Below are 25472 nucleotides of genomic sequence, written 5' to 3' on the forward strand. Positions count from 1 at the left end.
CATGCGAGTGTTTTATCATAAGGTTGTACATAATGCTTCAGATATTTTAAATATGGTCATGATGGTGTTTTACTATAAAGTTGTGCATAATGGTTCAATATTGTACATATGGTTGGATGTGTTTTATCTTAATGTTATACATAATGCTTAATATATTACATAATTAATGTATTAGTATTTTTATTAAATTCAATTAATTATTTTAATAACATCATCATAAGAGGTTTAGAATTTTTTTATTTATATTTTTGAATTTTATTTAAACTTGAATATTTTTTATCTATGACATCATCATTTTTAGAATACGATTTTGAAAGAGAAAAAGATTCGATGAATGAAGAGAGTTTGTTTAGGTTGGGGATTTAAGGGTGTGTGTATTATTGGATGTTAACATTATTTTCATATTAGTAGGTGTAGTTTAATGATATTTGCGACCAATCTTTGCGACCTTTTTTTTTTCTAATTAGAAAAATGATACTTAATGACATCATGTATTTGTGTATAAGGGCTCCACGTGTTATAATCTATAAATTCTATTAAAATGCTAAAATGATGATGCAATAATTACTTTTTTTCCTTCTATAAAAAATCAAAAAGAAAAATTATGAAAGCATATAAGTGATGTCATAAATAGAATTATTTTTATAATTAAATTAAATCTACTTAATGATATTATAAATAAGAATTATCTAAGCTTAAAAAATTTAAAATAAAGAAAAAATTCTAAGCCCTCGTGATGATTTCATTATATTTAGTAAAAATATTAACATGTTAATTTTATAATATATGGAGCATTATGTACAACCTTATGATACAACACCTTCATGACCAAAATTCGAAACATTATGTACAACCGTTAGGTAAAACACCCTCAGGACCATATGTACAATATTTGAAGCATTATGTATAACCTTATGATAAAACACCCACATGATCATATTTATAAGCTTTAAAATAAATTGTACAATCTTTTACAAATCACCTCATAAACACGTGTAAAAACTTTGAAGCATATTGTACACCCTTCATATAATAATTATATTTTTATTTTTAAACATTTATCAAGAGGCATTTTTTATTACTAATAATTATTATTAAAATATAAATACTCAATTTTTAAACAAACTTTATTATTATTTATTATATTATAATTATAATTATAATTATAGTTATTATATTATTATTATTCATATATGGGTGCTTTTTACGAGATTAACTACGTTACATATGTATGTGAAATAAATGTCTCAATAAAATGTTATAATGTAGGTTTTAATGACAAAGTTGAGTACATCAAGGTAGTTCATTTATTATGACCAAATTAAGTACATCAATATATTTGTAAAAATAACAAGTTTCTTAGTCGGAATTCGTTGTTCCACGGGTCATTAAACTAAATGACTTTAGCATTTACATTCTCTTAATACATAAAACTTATTATTAAACTGTTTCATTTAAACAACCATGTGATTTCACTAGTCATTTCACTAGTATGTGTGTGTGTGTGTGTGTGTGTGTGTGTGTGTATATATATATATATATATATATATATATATATATATATATATATATATATATATATAACCAAATGGTAGCCAATTACTATAAACAATTATGAGTACCAATTATTATAAAAATCGTCATGATAAATGATTATTCATTATTCGTTTTTCTGATTCATCACATTGACAATTTTTATCAATATATAGTTTTTGATGAAAATAGTTTTTGATTATCCATTATTACAGTTACATTACAATTATTAACCATATGGTGAAAAGTCAAAATAGTTTTTTTTATAAATAGAGAAAAAGGACACCATATACTCTACCTTGGAGCAAATCCATCTCATTCCATTTTACTTATTGGTTAAACATGTAAAGATTTTGAGAAAAAAGATATTACCTAATATTCTGAGCAATCTAGGTATCTATCGGTAAATTACTTATTTAGTTATATTTATCATCAAACAATGTGTTTAACTCCACTCGAAACTGAAAATGAAAAGAAAAGTATCTTTATAATAGTTAATCCCCAGGTAAAAACTCTTTCTACATACGACCATATCTTAAAATTTAACTCATTACATACAAAAGAAATGGACAAGTAGTCAATATTTTATGCAATTAACTAACCTTGACTTTAAAATTTATATCTTGAATATTTTCATGAAGCTAGTTTTTCAAAATCTTAAGTATCTTCCCCGGTAAATACAATTATTAGCTCATTGGTTCATTAAAAGATCAAAGTGTGTCCATGAATAGAGTTTTACCTTCCTTAACTTCAAATGTTCAAAATCAGAAACCCTTCAACCTTTCCTCTGTACATGAACACAATACAAGTGCTAATTTTATCAAAGTAAGAAACAATGAAAAGTTTAACATACAAAATTACATAACAAAATGTACAGATGCAAATACTTTCGTAATTGTTAAGTACCAAATAGGTTAACCTTGCTAATTTCCTTCAGCAATTTCCTTCAACAATTCAAAGATCCAGATGCAACTTTGGTGGTCTTTCATTAAAGTTGAAACTTTTTTTAAATAAAAAAATTAGAAACTCAATGGATGTACAATTAGAAACTTTGGTAGTTTTTCATCAAAGTTGAAACTTAAAAATTCATACTTTTTAGTACCTATACCTTCACACATACTTAAATGAAAAATAAATATAAAAACTCAATAAATTGGAGATACTAAACGGAACTTTAAATGCTAACCATGAACACAAACATCTCATTATACAGTCAGTGTTCTACTATTGCACATATGTGTATATTATGGATTCATAACCTTACGAATAGCAACTCATGTTAACAAAAATCAAATTCATTCATGTCATTTTATCAAACATGTGGTATACATCCAATAAATAATTAAGATAAGTAAAAAACTATAAAGAAATTTTTTTTATGATGAAATACATTTATCCAAATTCAAAAATATCATGAACCAATAAATGGTATGAGGTCTAAACTCATAACCACGAATTAAACAAAGATAATCTAATTGATAAACTCTTTAATCAAAAGATTGATTCACCTTAAAAGACTTCTAATGAAGCTTATAGTATATGAAAGATCCATTAAAAGATGGTGTAAAAGATGAATGAAACTATTTTTTGAGGAGATAAATTTGAATTCTTTGTAAAAGAGAGTAAGTAAAGGCATCCAATTCGTTTGAGTTTTCTAAGGTTTTAAGTTGATTTGGGAAAAGGGAGATATTTTGAGGATGACGATTTGTATTCGTATATGCTTTTTGATTTAGCGAAAATATTGAGGAGTACAGGGGTAATTTTATTTACCATTTAAAATAAAAAATACTCCGTAAATTATAAAAGGAATAAAGGCTGCATCTTTTGTTAATTTATATCTTAATCATAATTAATAATTAATTGTAAAGATTAAATTTTAATTATAAATTAAATTGATTTATGATGTCATCCAAGTGGGTTAGATTTTTTTCTATTTTCTTTTTAAATTTTTTAATGAAGAAAAATGACTATTCATGATGTCATCATTATAGCATTTCAATATTAACTATATATAGATAGATAGATAATAAATAAGTATGGAACAATATGTAGAGTATAATATAAATTAATTTTAATTCTTATTATTATTTTATTATAAATATAAATAATACTTCGTAACGTTTTGAAAGATATTGAATTTAATAACATTTACAATCTTGTTGTAAAAAATTGAACTTTTGATTATATACACGAATTATAATATCTTATTATTTTGGACATACATTCTAATTTTTTTTATTAAGATCCTATTTTTTCTATAAATATAAATATATTATGGTTTAGTGATAATATGTGATGACCCGGAAATTTTCGACCAAATTTAAACTAAATCTTTATATGGTTTCGACATGATGAGCAAAGTCTGTTAAACCGTGTTTCAATATTTTTTGAATAGTTTACATGAATGATTACCCTTCAACTGTTATCGACGATTCACGAACCATTGCTTATAAATATATATATATATATATATATATATATATATATATATATATATATATATATATATATATATATATATATATAAGTATATATATATATAAGTATATATATATATATATATATATATATATATATATATATATATATATATATATTGAATTAATAAAGTATACTTTAAATTAATTGAAATTTAAAATATAAAATAATATTTAGAATAATTAAACTATTATTAAAATAATTACATATATATAAATATATAAATATATAAGTTATTATGAATCTATATATATATGATTTCTATTAAAGATATATAAAATATATAAATATTAACAATACAATAAATGTCATCATATAATATAATATTACATAAATGGTATTATATTTAATTGCAAGTTTGAGATATTATTGTTATATTAATACTATTATCATTTTATCATTATCATTATTAATATTTAAATTTATTCAAATTATCATTTTTGTTAGTAATAAAAGTTTATAAATATCACTTATTATTAATAGTATCTTTATTAATAATATTATTATTTATAATATTATTATTAGTATTATTAAAAATATTAATATTTATACATGATATAGATCAAAATTCAAGAATTATATATATATATATATATATATATATATATATATATATATATATATATATATATATATATATATATATATATATATATATATATATATATATATATATATATATATATATATATATATATATATATATATATATATATAAACAAGATATATAAATACAAATTATTATCGGTAATAATATTATTATTAATTTTAGTTAATATCATTCAATATTATTATAATTATTATTAATCTAAATATTAATAGTAATATTAATAAATTAGAATTATTGATATTATTATTATTATTAATTTTATTATTATGAGTATTATTTATATAATTATTATTAGTATTAATATATACTTAATTAGTTAATAATACAATTTATATATAATTGTATATCTACTTTAAAAATTCGTTTCCTATCTTAATCACACTCTAACAAATTTTGTCTTCTGTCTCTGAAAACGTTAAACAGCCAAATCAATCGTACAATCTATAACAGAATCACAATTTGACCTTAATATTTTTTATATATATTCATACTGATCAATTATATTGTTGTCGATCAACTTGCTATAATTAAGACCATACAACCTCACATTATCTGTTACAAACCACAGAATTCAGTAACAACTTTTAATAAAACCAAATTTAATCAGAAAAATACGAAGGGACAGTTTCTGCCCTGTTCTTGGCTTGATTTTTCAAAAAGGTCGATTTTACAATAGATTTCAAAAAGGGTTAATGCAGGATTGTTGGAAATAATTCATCTAAACAAACTGAAAAGTTTCACTAACCAAATTTCTATATCAAATTCGAATTTAGGAGTCAAAGTTTCATCTCAAAAAGTCAACCGATCCGTTCCTGGTAAAATTCGAATTCATCTTTGTGTTTTAAGACGATTTAAGGATTCAAAAAGTTTATAACATTGATTTAAAACCTTTTTCATGTTGGAATATTAATCTAAAATATTTTAAAAATTAAAATTTGGTTTGATGTTCATAGTTATATTAACTGTGATATTCAATACAATGAAATTGAGTAAATTTTAAAAATGTAGAAATGCAGTCGTGTTTGGAATCCAATAATCAAACTGTCTGGAAGTTTACAAGCTTTAATTTATCGTATTAATCATTAATCGTCGAGTCAAAGTTTAACAATGAAAAGTCAAAGGAATTGTTCATAGTAAAATACGAATTAGTTTTGATGTTTTCTGTTAAATTAATAATTTATAAAGTTTATATGAATGGATTGAAACCTTTTTCATGTTATAATTATAGCCTGAAACTTTCTAAATTTTTGAAATCAAATTCGAATCAAAATTATTCTTCAGGAACTGATACAGATTTTTTTCTTCTTTTTATTTTATGTTTTAAAACAAATTTGATACTCACAACTGGTAACTTTAATTCGATTAAATGATAGAATAATAAAACATTTTGTTTTGGGTTTGAACCTTGGTAAATCTAAACTGATGAAGGTGGAGAAGTAATAAGAACACGGTGATAAGGTTTTTATATAATAAAAAGGTGAATTAAAACAGAAAAGCAGAATCAGGGGAGTGGTTGAGTGTGTTTTCGTTTGAGCGAGAGGTCAAGGGTTTGAATCCCAGCTTGGACTGTTTACTATTTTTTTTAGCATTTAAAGGTAGCCCACTTATTAACTTATTTTTATTATCATTATTATTATTATTATTATTATTATTATTATTATTATTATTATTATTATTATTATTATTATTATTATTATTATTATCATTGTTATTATTATGATTATAATTATTATAATTAGTATTATAAGTGTTATTAATGTTATTATTATTGTAGTTTTATCAATTAAGTATTATTATTATTATTATAGTTATTAGGATTATTATTATTACTAGTATTATGGAAATAATATAAATTAGTATTAGTTGCATAAATATTAGTATTAGTAACATTCTATGATTATTAGTATTATCATTATGTATTATTATTATTATCATGATAACAAATCATTAAAAGAATTATTATTAATATTATCATGAGTATCGTTATTATATAATTATTAAAATCATTATCATAAACATCTTTAATAGTAAAATTAATATTTTTACAGTTATTATTATTAATATCATTATTATTATTATTATCATTAATAGAATTATTAACATTATTACCCTTATTAGTAATATCAAGTATTATAGTTATTAACATTTTTACCTATATTAATATTATTTTAGTATCATTATAACTACTATTTTTAACAAACAAATAATATATAGTTAATACATATAACATAAGAAAAATTAATATTTTTTTATAAGAAATATATATATATATATATATATATATATATATATATATATATATATATATATATATATATATATATATATATATATATGTATTAATAATATAAAAATAATACAATTAATAAATTTATTTATATATTTGTTCGATTACAATTACGCGTGTTAATATAAATACACAATGATATAGGTTCGTGAATCTGAGGCCAACCCTGCATTGTTAAAATGTCGTCATATGTATTTTTACTACAAAATACAGTACAGTGAGTTTCATTTGCCTTTTTACCCTTTATATTTTTGGGCTGAGAATACATGCGCAATTTTTATAAATGTTTTACAAAATAGACACAAGTAATCGAAACTGCATTATATGGTTGAATGATCGAAGTCGAATATGCCCCTTTTAGCTTGGTAGCCTAAGAATTAGGGAACATCACTAATTTTGAGAATTAGTGCACGCCTAATTGACGTGAATCCTAAAGATAGATCTATGGGCCCGACGAACCCCATCCAAAGTACCGGATGCTTTAGTACTTCGATGTTGTTTTTATCATGTCCGAAGGATTTCCCGGAATGATAGGGGATATTCTTATATGCATCTTGTTAATGTCGGTTACCAGGTGTTCAATCCATATGAATGATATTTTTGTCTCTATGCATGGGACGTATATTTATGAGAACTGAAAATGAAAATCCTGTGACAAAGCATTGGCTCTTACTCCTTGCGATCCCTTACGAGGGTTGGTAGTAGCCGAGAGGCAGCCCCTAAAATCAGTATCTGAGGTACACTCAGTGGTCACCAGGCGGTTAGCTGGGAATGCACTGGGTGGGACGGTGGTTGTCCCTAACTGTGCTACAGTTGGTATCAGAGTGGTGGTCTTAGCGAACCAGGTCTTGAATTAGTGTGTCTAATTGATAGTCGTTAGGATGCATTAGTGAGTCTGGACTTCGACCGTGTCTGCATGTCAAAAGTTTTGCTTATCATTTTTGTCAGAAATCATCTGCTTATCATCCTTAGGAAATTACCTGCTCATTATTCTTAGTCTAGACACGTTTTACTGCATTGATTGCATGAATAGTGTATAGACAAATCCATATCTTAGCGTATCTGTTACTGTTGACTTTATCTGACACGTTTCCTTAATATCATCCGGGATCTACGGGATCTTCTGTACTATATTAGATATTCTATATAATTAGAATATTATCCGATAACCGAAAATCATTTCATATCGAAAATCCTCTAACTGATCATAAGAGATGGATCCTACACCTAGCTTGGATTTCATTAGTTCCGGAAGCAATTTCGAGAGGCGTATTGAAGTAGACTCCGAAGTCAATGAACCCGAAGTGTCTCCACCGTTTAGCTATTTTTCTTTCTGGAGAAGATGGGGGTGGGTCCGAGACTTACTCACTCGATGGAGAAATGAAGAAGGCGAACCCTACCGCAAACCAAACTTACCTCCTAACATCGGAGAAAATGATGTACTCACCGGTGAACCTATGCGCAACACTGTATTCACCCTTCTTGCTAAAGTTTTCCACCTCGAAGGTCGTATTACTGCAATCTCAGAAAATATTCAACCTCTACTTCCGAATACCAATCGGAGGGGAATATTAGAAGAAGTTAGGGAACTTCGAATTGATAATCAAGATCTATCGAATCAGATGAGTGGATGGATAGAAATGATAGAGGGTAGAATTGAAACCCTGACAAGAATGGTGCGTGATTTACAAGCTATACTTACTACACCAACATCATCACCAACCTTAGCACCAACAACACTTGTAGCACCGACAGCAACAGTACCACTATCAGAAGCACCAGCAGCATTACCAGTACCAATAATAACAACATCATCACACGTCTCAACCTCGCAATCTATACCTCAAGCATAATCATCGTTCTACGAATCGTTCTACATAAACTATCTTCGTCCTTCATGGTGATTATGTACTCTCTAATATTTTAGAGATTATATACTCTAGTTGTAGCCGTAAATCTGATGAGTTTAATATCACATTGACTCATTAAATCCATAATTACGTCTGAAGAAAATATATATGTATATATGTTTTCATAAAGATTGTAATTAAAATTTTTATTGTACAAACTGTTAATGGTGAAAATATTTTAACGGGTAGGTAATACCCGAGGAATATTTAGATTTCGTATTAATAAGTTACACTGTACATTCTTCGAATCTGATTCAACAGTCATTTACTATCCTACTTACAACCACAGCTATACGAATCCGTTCACCACAGAATAACCATTTTCATTCAATTTCATACTTGGATTTTGACCTATCAGAATTCAACAAGTGGCATAATGAAGAAAACATTGGACAAAATAAAATTTGTTAGAAACAAACAAATTAACTATGAGAAATTCTGTTAAGAATCCACGCTAACAAAATCTTAGCTAACTGTTCCTAGCTAACTGATTACATTTTATTTATCGTAATTTAATTATCGCAATTTAATTATCGCAATTTATTTTATCGCAATTTAATTCTCGCAATTTTATTTATCGTCATTTAATTTCTGTTATTTATTTTACGCACTTTAAATATCGGGACACGTATACACGGTTTTGACATATCATATCAACGCATCTATATATATTATTTGGAATAACCATAGACACTCTATATGCAGTAATGTTGGAGTTAGCTATACAGGGTTGAGGTTGATTCTACAATAATATATATAGTTTGAGTTGTGATCGAGTCTGAGACATGTACACGGGTCACGATACGTATTAATTAATTCGAATATTATATAGTAAACTATATATGAATTATTATTTGTACACTGCTAACTGTGGACTATCAACATTGGACAATTAAAATGAATTAAAAATATTGATTATAACATATGAAACTAAACAATTCTTCAAGTTTTTCACTTAATTTCATCTTAAACCTCATTTGTATCTTGATGATTCCAATCTGCGTTCAAACCTTTCATGATTCTTGAAAACACCTCAATCGAGAGGATGAACCAACCACACTTTCGCTACGGAAGGAAGGATTTATACATATAGTTATCCACCTGAAAACACTCGAAACCTGAGTAAATGTTAACACGTATCTGTGCTAACTCCTTTGGCATTGTTATTACCAAAAATAACTTTGCGATCCCTTTCAAAGTAGCAAATTTTATCACAGCTCCAGCAAGTCAACTTCGACTTTCATTCGAATTAGCCTTATTATAACCTCGATATATAAGTTTTCCTGTCGTCATCGTTACCGGGGAACCGTTTATATTCCACCACATTAGCAGTAAACTTACCAGCAACTTCAATGAATTTGGACTTTCCAAAAAATCATTATATGCATTGAAACCCCATCGAGTATTCATCTATACCCTGTAACAATAATTGCCATACTAATTACCGAGAATCAGCAATCAGTATTTTGAATCTCGTAGCATTTCTACATCAATAGTTATATGTATACATATAACAATTATCTCCTAGAATTATGATCTTCAATTCTGAAATTTTGAAAAGCACCCAGCCTACGAATCAATACATTGAACTTTGAAAAAGCTGAATGAAGCAGCAGAAACTATAGGCAACCGTAAACGACCTTAATCGATGGAAGTTTGATGATAAAGAATAGTATATTGGAAAAAGCTCAGAAAAGTTGGAACTGGAAAACGGATAGAGCTAACCACGAAGGAGACCAAGGACAAATACAAGGACCATACCCTATGTTCAATGAGAATATCTTGCACCGAAGTCATGTTAAAATCTTGCAGAAAATCATTCTTCATCAACCTTCGAACTTAGAAATTCCAAAATATCATCATAAATATCTTCGATATTTCTGAGGATATTTTCATAAATATTCTCGTCCGAAATTATATACCTCTTCGTGCTTCCTGTGTTTCATTATATTGGAAACTTCTGTAAAATTTAAGTTTAATTTATGAATGAATTCTGGAGAAATGTAAAGAAATTGATGCATGAATTAGTATAATATAATGACACTTGATCAACGTGATTATATTACAGTAAGTCATGCTGAGTTTCTAATGGAACGCGATGATTCACAGACCATAACGTCATCATGTGCCATGTTATATAACTCTTTCATTCTGCTTAACTTCTGAACATATCAAGAAAGTATATTCTTGATAGTTCTATTCTCAGTGATTCTGGTAATTTGACAAATCAAATCGTGCTAATACATTCTTTCTTATTTAGAACTTGATGTTTATCCGAAATTCCATACTTACGAATTCTAGACCGTTACTCGCTTTACCAGAGGTCGGGAGGATAATAAAAAGGCAAAGAGCTCCAAAACATAAGAGACAATATAAAGCCCAATAACAACACGGAAGTTACAAACCGTGGATATTAATACGAATAGCAAAATAACGACACGGTATAATTAAGAATAGTATCATCCCAAGGCATTAGTAGAAGTAAACAGATTTTTCTGGTGGAAGATTGAAAAGAAGGATGACAGAACTAATAGTTGGGAAAATATCAAGAATTAGAACTGAATTAAGCTTATTCACAATCTTTTGGATGTATGAACTAAGAAAGAAAGTATAGGAATGGTGAGAATAATGGAACGGAAGAGTTTAATTTATAATGGGAATATCAGACAGGGTAATTGAGGCAGATCACAGTATTTAATTATGGAGATCTTAATTTCCTTACTCACCGAAGAATCAAATCTTATAGATTTCCTAGATTTTCTTTACATCCCTTGAAATCCGGAATTCAATCCTGACTACGTCAGAAGTTAAAACGAATTTACCTTTACTCATTTCACTCTTGTGAGATAGCTTCATTCGTACGCTTCGAGTAATCAAATTGTTTTACCCATATTGCTCAATGATGATAAAAATCTATTTATCAACTCATATTCGTCATAAAAACATCTTTATTGTTAGCCATGACAACCACGCTCAAATTTCGATATGAAATTTCTTTAACGGGTAGGTACTGTGATGACCCGGAAATTTCCGACTAAATTTAAACTTAATCTTTATATGGTTTCGACATGATGAGCAAAGTCTGTTAAACCGTGTTTCAAAATTTTTTGAATAGTTTACATGAATGATTACCCTTCAACTGTTATCGACGATTCACGAACCATTGCTTATAAATAAATATGTGTATATATATATATATATATATATATATATATATATATATATATATATATATATATATATATATATATATATATATATATAAATATAAGTACATATATAATATATTGAATTAATAAAGTATACTTTAAATTAATTGAAATTTAAAATATAAAATAATATTTAGAATAATTAAACTATTATTAAAATAATTACATATATATAAATATATAAATATATAAGTTATTATGAATCTATATATATGATTTCTATTAAAGATATATAAAATATATAAATATTAACAATACAATAAATGTCATCATATAATATAATATTACATAAATGGTATTATATTTAATTGCAAGTTTGAGATATTATTGTTATATTAATACTATTATCATTTTATCATTATCATTATTAATAATTAAATTTATTCAAATTATCATTTTTGTTAGTAATAAAAGTTTGTAAATATCACTTATTATTAATAGTCTCTTTATTAATAATATTATTATTTATAATATTATTATTAGTATTATTAAAAATATTAATATTTATACATGATATAGATCAAAATTCAAGAATTAGATATATATATATGTATATGTATATATATATATATATATATATATATATATATATATATATATATATATATATATATATATATATATATATATATATATATATATATATATATAAACAAGATATATAAATACAAATTATTATCGATAATAATATTATTATTAATTTTAGTTAATATCATTCAATATTATTATAATTATTATTAATCTAAATATTAATAGTAATATTAATAAATTAGAATTATTGATATTATTATTATTATTATTATTATTATTATTATTATTATTATTATTATTATTATTATTATTATTATTATTAATTTTATTATTATGAGTATTATTTATATAATTATTATTAGTATTAATATATACTTAATTAGTTAATAATACAATTTATATATAATTGTATATCTACTTTAAAAATTCGTTTCCTATTTTAATCACACTCTAACAAATTTTGTCTTCTGTCTCTGAAAACGTTAAACACCCAAATCAATCGTACAATCTATAATAGAATCACAATCTGACCTTAATATTTTTTATATATATTCGTACTGATCAATTATATTGTTGTCGATCAACTTGCTATAAAGAAATTCTTTACAGATGTTAATTAAGACCATACAACCTCACATTATCTGTTACAAACCACAGAATTCAGTAACAACTTTTAATAAAACCAAATTTAATCAGAAAAATACGAAGGGACAGTTTCTGCCATGTTCTTGGCTTGATTTTTCAAAAAGGTCAATTTTACAATAGATTTCAAAAAGGGTTAATGCAGGATTGTTGGAAATAATTCATCTAAACAAACTGGAAAGTTTCACTAACCAAATTTCTATATCAAATTCGAATTTAGGAGTCAAAGTTTCATCTCAAAAAGTCAACCGATCCGTTCCTGGTAAAATTCGAATTCATCTTTATGTTTTAAGACGATTTAAGGATTCAGAAAGTTTATAACATTGATTTAAAACCTTTTTCATGTTGGAATATTAATCTAAAACGTTTTAAAAATTAAAATTTGGTTTGATGTTCATAGTTATATTAACTGTGATATTCAATACAATGAAATTGAGTAAATTTTAAAAATGTAGAAATGCAGTCGTGTTTGGAATCCATTAATCAAACTATCTGGAATTTTACAAGCTTTAATTTATCGTATTAATCATTAATCGTCGAGTCAAAGTTTAACAATGAAAAGTCAAAAGGATTGTTCATAGTAAAATACGAATTAGTTTTGATGTTTTCTGTTAAATTAATAATTTATAAAGTTTATATGAATGGATTGAAACCTTTTTCATGTTATAATTATAGCCTGAAACTTTCTAAATTTTTGAAATCAAATTCGAATCAAAATTGTTCTTCAAGAACTGATACAAATTTTTTTTTCTTTTTATTTTATGTTTTAAAACAAATCTGATACTCGCAACTGGTAACTTTAATTCGATTAAATGATAAAAAGAATGATAAAACGTTTTGTTTTGGGTTTGAACCTTGGTAAATCTAAACTGATGAAGGTGGAGAAGTAATAAGAACACGGTGATAAGGTTTTTATATAATAAAAAGGTGAATTAAAACAGAAAAGCAGAATCAGGGGAGTGGTTGAGTGTGTGTTCGTTTGAGCGAGAGGTCGAGGGTTCGAATCCCAGCTTGGACGGTTTACTATTTTTTTAGCATTTAAAGGTATCCCACTTATTAACTTATTTTTATTATCATTATTATTTTTATTATTATTATTATTATTATTATTATTATTATTATTATTATTATTATTATTATTATTATTATTATTATTATTATTATTGTTATTATTGTTATTATTATGATTATAATTGTTATAATTAGTATTATAAGTGTTATTAATGTTATTATTATTGTAGTTTTATCAATTAAGTATTATTATTATTATTATTATAGTTATTAGGATTATTATTATTACTAGTATTATGGAAATAATATAAATTAGTATTAGTTCCATAAATATTAGTATTAGTAACATTCTATAATTATTAGTATTATCATTATGTATTATTATTATTATCATGATAACAAATCATTAAAAGAATTATTATTAATATTATCATGAGTATCGTTATTATATAATTATTAAAATCATTATCATAAACATCTTTAATAGTAAAATTAATATTTTTACAATTATTATTATTAATATCATTATTATTATCATTAATAGAATTACTAACATTATTACCCTTATTAGTAATATCAAGTATTATAGTTATTAACATTTTTACCGATATTAATATTATTTTAGTATCATTATAACTATTATTTTTAACAAACAAATAATATATAGTTAATACATATAACATAAGAAAAATTAATATTTTTTTATAAGAAATATATATATATGTATTAATAATATAAAAATAATACAATTAATAAATTTATTTATATATTTGTTCGATTACAATTACGTGTGTTAATATAAATACACAATGATATAGGTTCGTGAATCCGAGGCCAACCCTGCATTGTTCAAATGTCGTCATATGTATTTTTACTACAAAATACAGTACAGTGAGTTTCATTTGCCTTTTTACCCTTTATATTTTTGGGCTGAGAATACATGCGAAATTTTTATAAATGTTTTACGAAATAGACACAAGTAATCAAAACTGCATTATATGATTGAATGATCGAAGCCGAATATGCCCCTTTTAGCTTGGTAGCCTAAGAATTAGGGAACATCACTAATTTTGAGAATTAGTGCACGCCTAATTGACGCGAATCCTAAAGATAGATCTATGGGCCCGACGAACCCCATCCAAAGTACCGGATGCTTTAGTACTTCGATGTTGTTTTTATCATGTCTGAAGGATTTCCCGGAATGATAGGGGATATTCTTATATGCATCTTGTTAATGTCGGTTACCAGGTGTTCAATCCATATGAATGATATTTTTGTCTCTATGCATGGGACGTATATTTATGAGAACTGAAAATGAAAATCTTGTAGTTTATTAAATTGATGGAAATGATTATTTATGTTAAACTAATGAACTCACTAACCTTTTGGTTGACATTTTAAAGCATGTTTATTCTCAGGTATGAAAGAAATCTTCAGCTGTGCATTTGCTCATTTTAGAGACATTACTTGGAATCATTCATGACATATTTCAAAACACGTTGCATTCGAGTCGTCGAGTTCATCAAGATTATTATTAAGTCATTTATAGTTTAGATATATTATGAAATGGTATGCATGCCGTCAACTTTCGATGTATTGAAAGTTTGTCTTTTTAAAAACGAATGCAATGTTTGTAAAATGTATCATATAGAGGTCAAGTACCTCGCAATGAAATCAACTATTGTGAATCGTTTATAATCGATATGGACTTCGTCCAGATGGATTAGGACGGGTATCTACATAATAAATCACAAAGTGACACATAAACAAAATTCACCACAAGCTGTCACATAAACAGAAAAAACCGTGTTTTATATAATGTAATGTATGTATAAAAAATTGATGGTCAAATGGTAAAGTCAACCATCAATATCTTCCCATCGCCTCTCTCAATTGGCACACTTAGACCACGTCTATGTTGTTTAAGTATGTAACTCATAATCATAAATGTGGAATATTCAAATGAATCCAACAATTTGCTTGAAATTCAAGAGACCAATGAGAGCGCGACAATCACTTGTTTTCACATGTAGTCAAAACTACTTCATCACATGTGATTGACTTCCTTAACCCTTAACCCTAAACCAACCCTAAATCCTAAATCAACCCTAAACTCTAAACCAACCATAATAACTAAACCCTAGACCAACTCTAAACCCTTAATTCTAAACCCTAAACTCTATATACAGGGTTTGAGATTTAGCAATTAGGGTTTAGAAATTGGGGTTTAGAAGTTAGGGCTTAGGGTTTAGGGTTTAGTTTTAGGGTTTAGATTGAGTTTTTAACACGAACGGTTTAGAATTCGGGGTTCGGTGTTTAGGGTTTTGGGTTTAGGGACTAAACCCAAAGTCCTAAGTCCTAAACTCTAAACTCTAAATCGGGCTACATGTCCCCGTGATGGTAGCCTAGTGGTTGAAAGACATGCAACATACCGCGGTGGTCATGAGTTAATGGTCAATCCCTGCCCCATGTCCCTTTAAGCATTGGTTACGCGATTTACCTCTTACATGTTGGTCGTAAATCGGTTGGTGTGGAGCCGCCAAATGGTCGGTTTACCCTTTTTTTTTTAAAAAAAAAAAATTAGGCTACATTTTTATTAAAAAAAATTGATTTTTTTTTTAAAATATATATTTTTCAATCAAATGTGATTGTCGCGCCACATGTCACGCTCTCATTGATCTCTTGGATTTCAAACAATTTGTTGGATGCAAGGGGTTCGCTCTATTTTTAGGTCAACAGCAAGCGTCGATTTATTGGCTTCTTGATTGCCGTTTAAAACCTAAATTGAATTTCAAGCAGGATCTAAAATCCATGTAAATTTAATTCTACTTTTTTAATGGTGTCTCAATTTTATTTTACTATTCTTTTATATAAAAAAAATCCTACTTATTGGCCGGAGGTCCACTCAGAAGCAATCTCTTTATCCGTCGAATAGATAAATGGATGACTTTCTCTACTGAGAGTGTTTCACTATGAGTGGAGAAATGACTTGTTTTTATTTTCAGATAGGGAAATGATTGTCTACATCTCACCTCCTCATACACCACTCATGTGATATTGGATTTTGTTGTTGTTATTGTTGTTGGATGCAAGCGATTACAACTCAATTATAACTTCCCTTTTTATAGCATAAATAAATAAATAAATTTGAACAGTTAACAAGCTTACGAACCTCGTAAAGAAAGAACACAATGTAATGTAAACTACTCAGTCACTCAGTTGTGCTTATGTACAAAAATTACATACAGGTCCCTCAAGTTTGAGACATCTGACATTTGAGCCACTCAATTTAGTAAGATTTCGTGACCCAAGACCATCCATAATTTACAGAGACTTCTCTTATAACCCTCATTGGTTCACAACATCTTGGTCCAACCTTTTATCAATTGAAAGATTTATTATCATGAGTCATGACCCAACAAGTAGTTGGTCTAGATACCTTGAAATGTCAGAATAATTAGTTTACTTTACAACAACAACAAAACTCAATCCCACATAAGTAGGGACGTAAGGTATGAGGAATAGTTAGTTTACTTTGATCGTGCTAAATGGATCATGCTAAATGGGGCACCGCAGGGAGGATGTGCAAGAGACTAATGGAATTACACAACCGATAAAACTTCTTTATAAACTACACATGTTACACGAATAATAACAATATATATGTACTTATAATAAATGCAATTTCCCGAATCAAAGGTGTAACATGTATTGTAGTGTCATTTACAATGACAATTCTCTCACGTACACTACTAGACTAGAGAGACAAAATGCTCATTCCAAATCCAGAATCCCAAAATTGGAGAGGAGAATCTTTACTTGATCAACAAAGTCTGATCCTGTTGCATACTCCGTTAACATCCCAACTGCAAACCCGAACATCGCCCATCTACACAATCCAACAATTATATATTACTATATCCAAGTATGGGTCCCGTCTACTTAAATTATGTAACAATGCCTTACAAATGGAACATAACATGGTGAAGTGTATACCACTAATAGAACCTAAGTTATCACAATGCTATATAGTCCAGACTATTAGTCTATTGACCAGAAACAATCGCACAAAAAATAAACACTCGATATATCTGATGAAACTTGCAACCTATAGCTTCATTAACAGTTCAACAAAAACGTATTATGACTGACTGTTAATCAATTGTCCAACATACATACCATCTTTGATATTAACAAAATAAGCTTTCATATGGACCTAATCAGTAAACTGTAACTATACTACCATACTACTCGCAGTATATTTAGCTAAGACTCTAAGAGAAATTTTGGATGCAAAAGCATTCTAAATATAATTTTCCAATCTTTGATGCAAAATGAGGATTAGAAACCAAATAATCACTTTTAACAGATAATTTGGAATGTAGTCCTAAAGCTAATTTCTTTCAGATAAATTAAATAACTACAATGTGATTATTGTGGTTGATTTTGTAGCTTTTAACAGAACTGAGGCTTTATGATTTTGGCATGTTCTTCCTATGGCTACCTTGTTCCTATGGTTACCTTGTTGCGAACTGACCGTTCAACAATCGTCATAGGATTAAGGGTAAGATTTAATTAAGGAGTATTTAACTTCAATAATGTGATTATGGTATTATATAATTCTAATTCTAATTCTAATCTAATTTTCACAGAAAATAGTCAAAGTCATCGCATTTCAATTCAAAATTAACACAATTAAATTAAATACTCGTTTAAAAGAATATATTGTCATGATTCACAACTAGGACCCAACATCCTATAGCTCCAATCACACTAAATTCAACAGAAGTACAATATCACCAGTTTTGACTACTATAGTCAAAATTACAAAAGTATCACAATTAGCAACAAACCTGCCATTGGAGATTTCATTTTTAGCAATAAATCCAAAAAAAGGTCCTTGATTTGATTCTTCAAGTTTCTTTTGCTTAAAATACTGCTGAATTTCCTTGGCTTTTTGTCTCTGAAATTCCATCGTCACTACATTATGACCTGCCGCTACCACCGCCGGCTGCGGCGTCACCGGAAGTGAAGGAGAAACTGGAGACGGGGGTGGGCTCGCCGGAGTAGGTTTGACCGGTGGGGTAGCAATTGATGGTCTACGCAACGGACTATTATCAGATTGAGTACATTTTATGGTGATTAGACTTGGATTGGTTGAAGAAAAACAAAATTTAGAAGCAGTGATTGAGGAATTAAATGGATTCGATGATGAATTCGTGATTCTGATGCATTGAATTGAAGCTACTGACATTTTTATATTTCAAGGTTTTGCAATTTGGGGGGAATTTTGGGGGTTTTTTGTTTTGAAAATGGAAGTGGATAAAAGATATACTCCGATAATTTTGATTTGAGTTTGAAGAATTGTTATGTGTACAAGAGGTGGCCAAGTCTTGCAGAACTACTCCACATCACTAATGTTTTAGGCTTAGCTACTTTTTATTTTAATATTAATTATAATAATAAATAATAAATAATAAATAATAATATAACTATAATTATTAAATAAAATAAATGAATAATAATCTTGTATGTTAGTAGTACATTAAACAATTAACAAGTCAATAACTTTTTAAATTATAGCTTTTACATTTTTCATCAAATTAAGAAAAATGATAAATATGACCTCTTAACGACCGACCACCTTAGCTTAGATTTTAGAGTTGTCATCAAATTAAGAAAAATGATAAATTATCAAGTGTAGTTATTTCCTTGCTCAACCCTTTCGAAATGTTAAGATGTTATTTACCGGTCTAAGGCTCCGTTTCAAAATTATTTTAAGAAGAAAATGAAATGAGATGAAGGAAAATGAAGGGAATGGGAGTTGGATTCTTCCAATTTGGAAGGATGTATTTGAGTGAAAATTACATTCAAATGATCAATCCACTTCCTCCCCTTCTTTTTTTTTTTTCATGTAAAAACTCGGAAACACCAATAGATTAAAAAAAATTTCATTCCCTTTCATTTCTTTTTAAGTTAAAACTCTGGAACACATTCTAAAGGATGAGAGGAAACTCCTAACTTCGTCTACATATATTCAAATTTCAAATTATCAATTAGATTTCATTCTTCAAAAGAGTGTTCAACTAAAATTAAAAACAAAGAATTTCAATACAAAGTCGTATTTAAAAACCTAAATATATTTCTGGCTCTGGCAATTTGTTATACCTTTGCGATTAGTTCGTCTTTGCTAATAAAGACTTTGTTATGAGATAGTGAGATGAGATAACGAAATGAGATTTAATTTTATAGCCTTATTTGAACACATTCAAAAAATTAATAAGCTTAGGGGCTGTTTTGTAACTCTCTCCTGAAAGTTTCGTAAGAGGGTAAACTAGAAGAACTGCATGCGGATATACACATAAGAAGCCGATCGAGGATTTCTTTATTTTCCATTTTCATCCAATTTGCAATTAATCGATTAGGGTTTATAATCTCGAACCGTTTGGTCAATTTCATTCCCATGGCGGCTGAGGTATCGTTTCCTTCTCTATTTCGTTTCAGTTTTGTATGCTATCTATCTATAGATTTATCTAATCAGACATAGTTTGTTGATAATCATCTAGGAGACTATTATGATCTGTATCGACAATTGTGAATGGATGAAGGGGTTCGAGAATCGGTATACCTATAATATTCAATATAACTGTGTTCGATCGTATTGCCGTGCTAAACTCAAGGTCTCTTCTTTTCTTAATAGCTAGGTTAACAACTACTCGTAATAATAAAGTTTCTCTTTACTCATGCATTGTAATTGTATGATTCCATTATTATTATTAATTATTATTTTTCAATATCTTTTTTTTCTTTTTGATTTAGGTTAACAACTGATTGTGCATTTGGACATGTCACCAAATGTTGTAATTGTTTTGTTACAGTCTAATCCGAAGAATGCTAGCTATAGGCATAGTGGGAATGGGGACTGATAAAAACCTGATTGAACCTACTAGTGATGTTGATAAAATCATTGGCAAGCTTAAACATTACCTTAATCGTGATGGTTAGCTTCCTACGTACTCTTGTTTTTATTTATTTATATAGTAATGTATCAATTTCACCTTGTTTGTCTCTCAGATGTATCCGTATTAGGTGGTAAGTTGCATTTTCTTAAAGGGCTCACTACTTCCAGGCAGATATTGCTTAATTATCCAAGTAATAATTGCCTAAAAAGGATTATTTTCTTTCTTGGAGGGTATGTGTTTGTTGATTATTATGCTTAAATAAATGTTTCAGCTGACTATTACTACTTTTTTCTTATCTTCTATCTACTAGACTAATAATAGTATGTTATGTTATGTTTGGTCTGCCAGTCCTACTGATGTCGGTATCAAATGCTTGGAGGAGTTTGGAATGTCGTTAAAAGAAGAGGGTATAGCTGTTGATGTTGTCGACTTCTTTTCAAAGAATCAGAACGACGGTTATTGGACGAGTGAGCTTGAGGCATTTGTTGCTGCTGCTAATAAAGATGACAACAGCCACATTAAACATGTCCGACCTCATGCTTGGACGCTTAGTCGTGACGTCCTATCCAGGTTAACTAGGTTTTTATCATCATCGATATATTTGATATTACTATTGCTAGAGTATTGTACGTACTATCTGCGTGTGTGTGTGTGTGTGTGTTTTGATTACGTACTAGCTCTTTGTGATAATGACGCTTGCTGTTTTCTATATTTCTATCTTTCTTTCTTTATTATTTAGATGCTATATATGTATATGTATATGTATATGTATATGTATATATGTATATGTGTGTGTGTGTATTTATTTATTTATCTATCTAATCAAACTTGGTTTGTTGATAATCTAGGAGGCTATCATGATCTGTATCGACAATTGTAACTGGATGAGGTCGTCTGAAAATCAGTATTGCTATAATCTTCAAATTAATTGTGTTCGATCGTATTGCCGTGCTAAACTCAAGGTCTCTTCTTTCCTTAGTTTAGATTAACAACTAATATGTGTGTGTGTGTGTGTGTGTGTGTGTGTGTGTGTGTGTGTGTGTCTCACTTGTGTCAAATCCGAATAAAAGAGAGCTCTAATTATAGTTATTATTAACCATTATATAATATAAGTTTAAGTTATAATAATATAATAATAATAAAGTAGTTGTTTTTTTTTTTCTTCCTGTATATCTGTATTGTTCCAGTATTATTATTAGATTATATTAATTAATAGTTGTTATATTATTCTTCAATATTTATTATTTCTTTTTGATTTAGGTTAACAACTGATTGTTGTGCATATGGACATGTCACCAAATGTTGTAATTGTTTTGTTGCAGTCTAATCCGAAGAATGCTATAGGCATATTGGGAATGGGTGCTAATAAAATCTTAGTTGAACCTACGAGTGATGTTGATAAAATCCTTGGCATCCTTAAATATTACAACCCAGGTTAGCTTCCTACGTATGTACTCACTTGTGTTTGTAAATATATATATATATATATATATATTATCCAGGCATAGCCTGGATGGCCACCGACACTTCCAGTGAAGGGAGCCACCCGGGTTCGATTCTTGGCACTGCCATCTCGTTCAAAAAGGGAGCTCACCTGAGGATGCTTTACCTGGTAACCGTGAGAGTCGGCTTGCGGTTTACCCGGCGGTTTACCCGCTGCGTTGGGGCCAATGTGCCTGCTTCGTAGTTGGGGTTCCACCGTTACCCAAAAAAAAAAATAAATAAATAAAATAAAATATATATATATATATATATATATATATATATATATATATATATATATATATATATATATATATATATATATATATATATATACGAGGACTCATTTTTTGACTTCTCCTTTTAGGCAGTTCTCTCTCTTTCTCGACTTGCAACTCACTTTTCCCTTCGTAGAGCAGATCATGAATTGAAAAAGTTATATATATATATATATATGTATATATATATATATATATATATATATATATATATATATATATATATATATATATATATATATATATATATATATATATAGTTGTAGGATCAAGAGGGAAGTAACCAATCGGGGGAAGCGGGAGGAAGCAAAAACTTTTTTTCCTTCGTATTTTGAAAAAAAATTTGTTCACGAACATTATAGATGGGATGAAAATATGAACATTTAGTAGAGACACTTTGTGATAAATCTTTTTATTTTGGCGGGAAAACGCTCGAAGAAGTAATATATAACAATTATCGTGTTTTCCGAGCGTATGTTGAGGTTTTAGCTATTGGGGTTTAGATATTAGGGTTTAGATATTAGGGTTTAGAAATTTAGGGTTTAGGGTTTAGATTTAGGGTTTAGAAATAGGATTTAGATTGAGTTTTTAACACGAACGGTTTAGGGTTTAGGGTTTAGGGTTTAGTTTTTAGGGTTTGGTGTTTTGGGTTTATGGAATAAACACAAAACACCAAACCCTAAACCCTAAATCCTAAACCCTAAACCCTAAACTCTAAATCGGGCTAAATTTTACTTCACAAAACATGGAAAAAAAAACGTTCATATTCTTCACGAACAATATTATCTTGAATGTTATTTTTGTCGATCGTTTTTCCGCCTAAATAATAACATTCATCACAAAGTGTCTCTTCTAAATGTTCATATTTTCGTGTGATCTTGATGCCGGAAAAAAAATTCCAAAAAAAACGAAAAAAAAATAAAATAAATTTGCTTCCCCCGCTTCCCCCCGATTGGTTACTTCCCCATTGATCCTGACCTTATATATATATATATATATATATATATATATATATATATGTATATATATATATATATATATATATATATATATATATATATATATATATATATAATTATGGGTACCACTTGTCCAAGAGTATACTGCGTAGCTATCCAAGCAATTGCCTAAAAAGGGTTTTTTTCTTTCTTGGAGGGTATGTGTTTGTTGATTATTATGCTTAAATAAATGTTTCAGCTGACTATTACTACTTTTTTTCTTATCTTCTATCTACTAGACTAATAATAGTATGTTATGTTTGGTCTGTGCTAGTCCTATTGATATCGGTAATATCAAATACTCAGAGGAGCTTGGAATGTATATAAAGAAAGAGGGTATAGCTGTTGATGTTGTCAACTTGTTGAGTCCAATGAAGAAGGACTGTTACTGTTATAAGGAGCGGATTGAGACATTTGTTGCTGCTGCTAATAAAGATGACAACAGCCACATTAAACATGTTCGACCTCATGCTTGGACGCTTAGTCGTGACGTCCTCCTATCCAGGTTAATTAGCTTTTTTTTTTTTTTTTTTTTTTTTTTATCATCATCGATATCGATATATATTATATTATATTATAAGAGATAATTTGAAACAAATAATTGAGACAGAAAGAGTGGAGATAAAATATATTGGCTTGCTTGCTTGTTTGCTTTTTTTATATACTACATTTGATTTGATGATATTATTACTATTGCTAGAGTATTGTACTTGCAGTGTGTGTGTTTTGATCACTAGTTGTTTGTGATACTGACAGAAAGCCTAAGTTCATCTCTGATGCTTCACTTGAAGAAGAGGAGATCCGGCGCCTCGAGACGAAAAAAAAACAGGAACGATACAAACGTGCTCAACTTACGGAACTTGAAGAAGAGGAGGAGGAGATCTCTGATGATGCTTCACTTGAAGAAGAAGAAGAAGAAGAAGAAGAAGGTACTCAACTTATGGAACTTGACAGCACATCATCTAAAGCAGTTGGAGTGAAACAACCTAGTAATGTTGAATATGTGGAAGCTGCATTTAAAGCATCAGATAATAATAATGAAAAGGCCAAGATGGGGGGATGGTGGTTTATGTTTCATCCATTTTGGCTACTATGTGGCTGCTTGCTCTTTTATGCCATTCGGTTTAAATCCTTATGATAGTAGTAGGACTTGTTAGTTTGGTATCCTAATGGGCCTACACAAGTTGTATTTGTTTTTGCAGTAGGCTCCTTTCATCAATTTGATGAATGGATTCTTTTTTGTTAATGATAATTCTCTTTTTCTCCGAAACAAATGTGGCTGCTTCGTAATTTCTCAGTGCGTGTGTATACTCTGTTTATCTGCAAAATAACCACCTATATATAAGTAAGCATATGTGCTTGTTTGTTAGCTATCGGTCAGTGACAGTGGCGATTCTAGGATGCAAACTCAAACTCAATGGGGTCCTGAAAGTTTTTCAGTACTAATTATATTTTAATGCTATTTTAGTTATTTTTTAATTTAAAAAGAACTACAAGTTCGGAAAATATATTGAGTCCGAGTAGTTAAATATAATGGTGTT

The 25472-nt window shown here is 28.1% G+C and overlaps 2 protein-coding genes and 1 pseudogene across 2 annotated transcripts; 2 read left to right on the plus strand and 1 right to left on the minus strand.

Moving 5' to 3' along the window:
* LOC139857819 (protein S-acyltransferase 8-like) overlaps nucleotides 1-3510 on the plus strand; it is a 51121-nt pseudogene extending 47611 nt beyond the window's left edge.
* A 14321-nt stretch (nucleotides 3511-17831) lies between these two features.
* LOC139857597 (light-harvesting complex-like protein OHP2, chloroplastic) lies at nucleotides 17832-19587 on the minus strand. Its single transcript, XM_071846412.1, has 2 exons — nucleotides 19065-19587; nucleotides 17832-18100 (listed from the first exon to the last, which is right to left on the minus strand). Exons 1-2 carry the CDS (start codon nucleotides 19463-19465, stop codon nucleotides 17986-17988), a joined length of 516 nt encoding a protein of 171 aa, XP_071702513.1. The 5' UTR covers nucleotides 19466-19587; the 3' UTR covers nucleotides 17832-17985.
* Nucleotides 19588-24142: 4555 nt separating this feature from the next.
* LOC139857596 (uncharacterized) lies at nucleotides 24143-25194 on the plus strand. The gene is made up of 2 exons (XM_071846411.1): nucleotides 24143-24436; nucleotides 24688-25194. Exons 1-2 carry the CDS (start codon nucleotides 24183-24185, stop codon nucleotides 25067-25069), a joined length of 636 nt encoding a protein of 211 aa, XP_071702512.1. The 5' UTR covers nucleotides 24143-24182; the 3' UTR covers nucleotides 25070-25194.
* Nucleotides 25195-25472: the final 278 nt, after the last annotated feature.

This window comes from Rutidosis leptorrhynchoides, chromosome 7 (assembly GCF_046630445.1).
Source record: "Rutidosis leptorrhynchoides isolate AG116_Rl617_1_P2 chromosome 7, CSIRO_AGI_Rlap_v1, whole genome shotgun sequence".
Classification (NCBI taxonomy): domain Eukaryota; kingdom Viridiplantae; phylum Streptophyta; class Magnoliopsida; order Asterales; family Asteraceae; genus Rutidosis; species Rutidosis leptorrhynchoides.

Excerpts from the sequence above, each read along its gene's own strand:
- LOC139857596 (XM_071846411.1), top strand. The coding sequence starts at position 24,183 with ATGTTATGTTTGGTCTGTGCTAGTCCTATTGATATCGGTAATATCAAA. Across the intron at positions 24,437-24,687 it reads CGTGACGTCCTCCTATCCAG|AAAGCCTAAGTTCATCTCTG; the intron begins GTTAATTAGCTT and ends TGATACTGACAG.
- LOC139857597 (XM_071846412.1), bottom strand. The coding sequence starts at position 19,465 with ATGTCAGTAGCTTCAATTCAATGCATCAGAATCACGAATTCATCATCG. Across the intron at positions 18,101-19,064 it reads AATGAAATCTCCAATGGCAG|ATGGGCGATGTTCGGGTTTG; the intron begins GTTTGTTGCTAA and ends TGGATTGTGTAG.